General features: G+C 29.9%; 1 protein-coding gene across 1 annotated transcript; it reads left to right on the top strand.

Annotated features, from left to right (window-relative positions):
- The first annotated feature begins 1,650 nt into the window (after positions 1-1,650).
- On the top strand, positions 1,651-4,279 carry LOC100572510. The gene is made up of 2 exons (XM_029486650.1): positions 1,651-4,023; positions 4,098-4,279. Exons 1-2 carry the CDS (start codon positions 2,390-2,392, stop codon positions 4,204-4,206), a joined length of 1,743 nt encoding a protein of 580 aa, XP_029342510.1. The 5' UTR covers positions 1,651-2,389; the 3' UTR covers positions 4,207-4,279.
- The last annotated feature ends 2,833 nt before the right edge of the window (positions 4,280-7,112 follow it).

A 7,112-nucleotide genomic window follows, 5' to 3' on the forward strand; every position in this document is an offset into this window, starting at 1 on the left:
CCAGATATAGATAATATACTTGGAAATTGGGCTGCTTCGAAATGCTCAAGTTGCAACTCTTAGACCACTGTTGTGAATTATATCAATTGTTTTAAGAATATTGGGGTTTGCATTGGTATAGCAGATGGACCCATAGTCTAATTTGGACCTAACGAGAGATCTATATAAGTTGATTATATTACTTTCAGCTCCCCATTCAGCATGGCTCAACGTTTTTAAGATATTGATACTTTTGGTCGTGGTTGTTTTGGTCTTACTTATATGAGGTTTCCAAGTAAGCTTGCTATCAAACATCAAACCTAGAATTTTTATGTTGTTGACAAAGGGTAAGGGTGTGTTTCCCAAAAATAACTTTGGTTTTGAACTTTGTTTCTTTTTGGTAAACATTATACATTTGGTTTTTTCTGGTGAGAAAATAAAACCTGAGTGGAAGCACCACTTGGACAGATCGTTTAGGCAATCTTGGAGTTGACGGAATAATATCTTTAAATTACAACAAAATAATAAATTAAAACCGCTAAGCTTTGTTTAAATTTGAAATTAAAATATCTTTGAAAAATATTGAGCTTATATTATATTCCTAAATTTTTTGAATACAATGTGGACTATACTTATAATATACCTACTTATAATATATAACAACTAACTATTTTTGTATTTTTGATTAATTTTGTTTACATTTGAAATTTAAATGCTATTAAGGGACGTCACACCCGCATGTGTTGTCTCCGTCTTACACACGTAAGACATAGACAAAACGCGATTACGTAGTCTGAGTAGGTAGAACTTGCTCAATTTTGGTGTTAGAATAAAAACACTTATTACAAGATTAAAAAATGATAATTTTTTGGAGCACAAAACGTTGAGTTTTTTTTAAAAGATTTAAATTCTGAAAAGTTAAATGTATTTTAAAAATGTTGAAAATGTTGATATTCTAAAAAATATAATGAACGTTATATTGGGTATAATGGAAAAAACGCAACGATTTGCCCCCATATATATTGTCATAATTAAATTTTATAATAGGTATTTTTACTCTAGATTCTAGAGTAAAAATCACTCAATTTTGGTTCTAGAGTCTAGAACCAAAATTAAGTGATTTATACTCAGAGGCGTAAACGGGTTTTGTCTATATCGTACGTGTGTAAGACGGAAACAACACATGTGGGTGTGACGTCCTCTTAACATAGTCGTGCCTATATTTATTTATTTATTTATTTATTTGATGATTATACGCCCCGAAGAGCATTTAGTTAACAAAAATATAGTAAAGTAAATAAATTTCATAAGTAGAAAGTAAATTAATACAATTATATATAGATAACAGATAAAAAAGTAAAGTGGTAGGACTAAGGTTGGTTTAATAGGTGTAACATTATATATTTAATATTTTTAACTAATATTATACCTAATGACTTTTTAGGAACCATGTATTACATTTTCATTCAGCGAAGAATATTTTAATCGATAATTCCTAAAAAAAAATCTTAAAAAATTGAAATTATCTAATGCTTATAAATAATTTAAAAAAGTCAAAATATTTTGATAATTTTTCTATGTATAAAAAATTTTAAAATTAATATTTGCAGAACATTTTAAATATTATACAACAAAATAAGTAAGTCGTTTGATGAGAACGTTAATTTACAAGTTAATATCACATGTGGTAAAAATGTAATTCTTCAGACGCTTATAAAAAATGATTATACATCTACTTTTGAGTTTTTTATTATTTACTTTAATGACAACATAGAGTCACACTAAAAGAATTAAATCGATTTGGTGAAAATTACAGGTTCGGCATAAAAATCCTTGTTGTTCCTTGTTTTTCTTTAATTTTTTGTTTTTTCCTGTACGCTTGTTGACTCCCTAAATACCAAATATAATATCAAAGCATTTTGATTGCCACAAAATGTTATAAAAAAAACTCTCATCATCGTAAAAGCAATATATTCATTCCTAAAATTATTGAATGAAAAAAAATGTGGCTTTTACAGAGTACCTATATAGACATAAATACATATTTAGATACTTTACTTTATATAATTTTAAATTAGGTAATAAAAGTAGAAATTAATTCCTAATGAAGAAGACATAATCAATTAAATTATGGGTATATATATATATTACATAATATATGTTAGTATATAAGATCATTATATTTTAAAGTAATGCTACAAAAGAGCCTAACTCTGTATTTTATTTGGTATTGGTGATAATATAGTATAAGCTAACAGACCGTATTTGCACAGAATTGTTTTTCCTATACATCCGCTTTTCATTTTTTTTGTTTTATTTCTAGTCATCGAGTTATAGGGGAACAGGTGACGACGACGAAGACTGCGAAGACGTGGCCAACGACAATATCCCACCGTCGAACACCATCCTGATGTCGATGATCGAAACGGAAAAACCTGGTGACTTGAAGCTCAACTATTTCAGTTTTGCGGTAGAAAAAATCGAACTCAAGGACGAGATCGCACCGACCATTGAGTCAAAGGTTGACGCTGAAAAGGCTGCTGCTGCTACAGACATGGATTTTCACAAGCTACCGAATCTACAATATTTGCTGGAACGTTATAATACTATTAATATTCCGAACCATTCAACATTTTGTACTGATCAGGTGCTAGAACAACCTACATATGTTTCAAACGATAAAGCACCGGAGATCAAAGCACCCTTCGGAATGCTAAATTTGTATCAGATAATTCAAAAATTCGAACACGAACACAATTGTGAATTTATATTTTTACCATCCTCCATTGGTAAAGATTTATTATATTACACCGAAAACGCGGACCTGGGTTTAGATCCGTCGCACACAGTCAGTAATAATATCATGGATGTTTTGCGTTATCCCTTGCGATATGGTCTTATACCGGCGATATATGGGATAGATCTTGAAATGTTTCTAGCATCTGTTTTCTTAAAATATAAATTTGATTCCAAATCTACACGTCGGCTTAAGACTAAAACTCTTGAAGGTAAGGTCACATTTAAATTCATAGAAGGTGAAATCGAAGCATTAGTCTTCGACTATTGGAGCCGGTCTACCGTCGATCTTATAAATTACGACGAAAGCGTCTCTAGACCGGATTTAAAAGACCTACTTCAGTATTTGTTCAGGAAATTGTACGGTACGACCACGGTTGTCCAGAAAAATGAAGTCGCTTTTTTTTTGTGGAATTTAAGAAAATTCGCCAAGTTTGATCTGAGTAAAGACATCATATCGGCAAATTGTCTATATTTTCTTAAAACACATATATCGACTGTCTGGCCAGAGATCTCGCACAACGACATGATTCTGTGGAGCATTTTTTTTAACGAAATGAATGTGCACCATCTCCTGATGGAACATACCATTTCAACGATGTTCAAAACATTAGATCGTCGTTTCGAATTTATTATGAGTAAGGCTGCGCAAGTGAGGGCGATCCGGCGGAAATCATCATACTCCTTTAGTCTGTGGAACGTCGCTACTACCGTTTCTGGTGAACGTAAAAGAACTGTATGTAAAAATGATGTAATGATAAAGATTTTACCAGAATTATACGAAAAACTCAACAATCACCACAATGAGTTGGCCGCCGCGATTGATAATTTTTATTATTATCACATTTTTTTGTTATCGCGATATACAATCTTACACAACATTGACGTTTCCACTAGAATCTTGAAGTCTACCTCGATCCAAGGGTTTCTGGATGAACAGCGTAACCGCCCAAATCACAAAATTTGTCAGCTATTGATATTATCCATGTCAGAATATATCCAATCTATGATCGTTTTGTGCTTTCGGCGGTTGTACATACGGGACAGTGATACATTTGAGGCCGAGTTCGAGATTACCGAGTTTGAACAGTCGTTGTACCAGTCACTGAATGAGTTGATCTGCGACAGAATGAACTTCGCGCTGTCAACGGTTAATGATCGCGAAGGTCTTGGTGGTGACCCCGAACCCGAACTCTTGCTATACGCGTACATGTACGGCCTTACCAGGAGAGAAAGTGTATCAATGCAGTACGAACAATTATATTTATTTATCATGTTATTATTATTATATTGTGTTATTTAAGTATATATTTTTAATTTAGATGCATTGAACTCAATTGTATTTTCGATCGCCATGACAAAGACTGCTACAACAAAATCTTCGCTGAATCGAACAACGTTGTCAAAAAAAATTCATCTCAAAAAAAATAATTTTGGATATAATATTTTAAATAATTATTTCTTATAATATCTGCATTTAAAATCAAATACACATTTTTAAATTTATATAATATTTCCTACTTTAATTTTAATCTAGTAAAAAAATTAAAAGGTGTGGGTGGGTACCGTCTTGCTGCACACTGCACAGTAATAATTGTAGACTAAGTCATTGTAATGTATGTCTTATATTTGGATTCAATGAAAAATCATTGCATACGAAATATGATTCAAAGTAGAGACGTTTTGTCATCCTAGCATACTTGTGCAAATAATCCAATTAAATAATAATAAAAAATTAATAAAAATCGAATATCGAAAATATCTCATTGTTACAATAGCGTAGCTTTCCAGTAAAAAGTTTTTATTAAAATGTTTAATTTTAGCTATGAAAAGAAAAATGATTTTTCGTATGCAATGGTTATTATTACCGTTGCCTTTATATACTTATATATGTATATTGTATATATTTTAACTTAAAATAACAATTTTAGACTTTAGTATAGTTATTTCGTTGAAATTCAGAGCATATTACAGGCATTGTTTGCAATTTGCCTAGATATTATTGTCCGAATATAAGGCTTGCATGATTATGAATTAAATTTTCACAATCATCATTTACCACAACATTATATTCAGTGTAGTGTGTACACTTCTGCTTTGCAATATTTTGTAATACATCGCCAACGAGTTGAACCCGTGGATTTGTTAATTGATCCAATACAAAATTTATAATTGTCTAAAACTAATAATGATTTTCCACGTTTACTTACAATGAATTCAACCATTCTGTTACGGTGTGTAATGTGTATCTTATAGTAGGTTCATAAATCAAAAATGTAGTTTTTTTAATGTTAATTTTTAATTTTAAATTTTTAAAATTTAAACAAAGAAATAGACTAAAATGTTATTTTATGATTATAATATTTTATGGTTAACAACGCGATTGGTTCAAACGTAGTAATAAATTCAATAGTTATACTTTATCGAGAAAAATTAAAGCGACTAGACTGTGTACTGTTATACAATAACGGTTGGTTTCGTACGTATCGTACAACTGTAGCAATATAACTGGTACAATTATAAGCAAGTTTGGGAAATAATCCCGATATCTAATCAGTGATAAATTTATAATTGGGGATATTATATTACCTACGTGAAACTTGGCACTATAAATGTAGAACAATAATCTAAAACTATTCCAACAATGTCTTCTCGAACTTGTTGGGCGTTGTTGGACAATTGTTGGAATTTGTTGGAAGCTACATTAATAGTTATGCTATTAATTCAAAGTTTGTAGTGCCAAATACATGCCCAGCACTACATATGCAAAAAAAAACTTTAAAACTCTATACCAACAACACCTACTCATATAACATTGTTGGACACTTGTTAGAATTTGTTGGAACGTATTTCAAAAGTTATTCATTTCAAAGTTTCTAGTGCCAACTTCACAACCAGCACTACAAATTAAAACAAAACGCTAAAAACAAATCCAAAATTATAAATGTACAATTTTGAGACGTTGTTGGACTTTTGTTGGACATCGACTAAAAAAATATTCTAAATTTAAGTAAGTGTTAAGTAATTAAGTTTGGCTCATATAAAAAATGATATTCCAATTAAAAATTTTTATTTTGTTTCATTGAGTTCTGGTGTCCAACAACATTAAAACATGGTCCAACAAACTTGTTTACACATCATAGAAGAAGAAAATTCCTTCCAACAACCTTCCTAAGTTTTTAAATCATAATTTTCTTCTAGCACCGCGTTTATCATTTTACACCTAATATTCATAAAAAAGATTTTTAATTGCCGTTATATTGAGTTTTGGTGTCCAACAACTTTAAAACGTGGTCCAAAAAACTTGTTTACACATCATAGAAAAAGCAATATCACTCCAACAATTTTCCTAAGTGTTTAAGTCACCTTTTTCTTCTAGCACTACTTTTTCATTTTGAACCTAATATTCATATTGAATTTTTTAATATTTTATTCACCCTTATATTTTTAAAAGTTGACAGTGGTTTCACCAATAAATATAAGGGTGAAAACAATTTAGAGTTTTATAGAAAAGCATAAATCATACAGTTTAAAAAAAAAAAAATTAAAAAAAAGTTAATACTTTTCGAAATAATTAGTGTACCCACTTAAATGGATCACTCTGTATAATATACATATATTAAATCATCAAATATTATTATTGTCATTATTATGGGTTTTTTTTTTCAAACTAATTTTAATATTTTTGTAGTAATACTATATAATATATAATGTTTTTATTCTTTTCTTTAAATCATCAAATATTATTATAATAATAAACGTGGACGTCCATAGTGACCTTAAATTTTAACTAACCTAACCTTTTTTGAACCCAAGTGCAATTCGACTATCTTGCCCCCATCTATCGTTATGTCAGGGACCCTTCGGGTCACTCGGGTATATACATTTTTTGGCCGTAACACGTTTGGGCACAAAACTATATTTTTACCTGAGATTTGGTAGAACGATTGGGAACACACGTTTAGGTACCTACACTTTTTTTCAGACCCCAAAAATCAATATAACGTTTGGGTAACATAATATTTTTAAAATAATACTACGTTTGGGTACCAACGTTTATATGTTATATTTTTTACTTTTATACTTTTAAATTTTGTTTTTTAGAGACTATTAGCGTTACCCAGGAGACACCGCGAGGAGGTTGGCTCTTAATAGTCTCTCAAAAATGTGCATTATTTTATTTTTTATTATTAATATTTTAATTATTTTATTTTGTCATATTATATTAAAATATTTGGTCATTCATTACAAAAATTCTATTAAAATCTTATTTTATTTTTTTACACATCTATATTTATTTTTTTTCTGACAAAAAATAGACCGATGTCATATAGATA

This window comes from Acyrthosiphon pisum, chromosome A1 (genome assembly GCF_005508785.2).
Source record: "Acyrthosiphon pisum isolate AL4f chromosome A1, pea_aphid_22Mar2018_4r6ur, whole genome shotgun sequence".
Lineage (NCBI taxonomy): Eukaryota > Metazoa > Arthropoda > Insecta > Hemiptera > Aphididae > Acyrthosiphon > Acyrthosiphon pisum.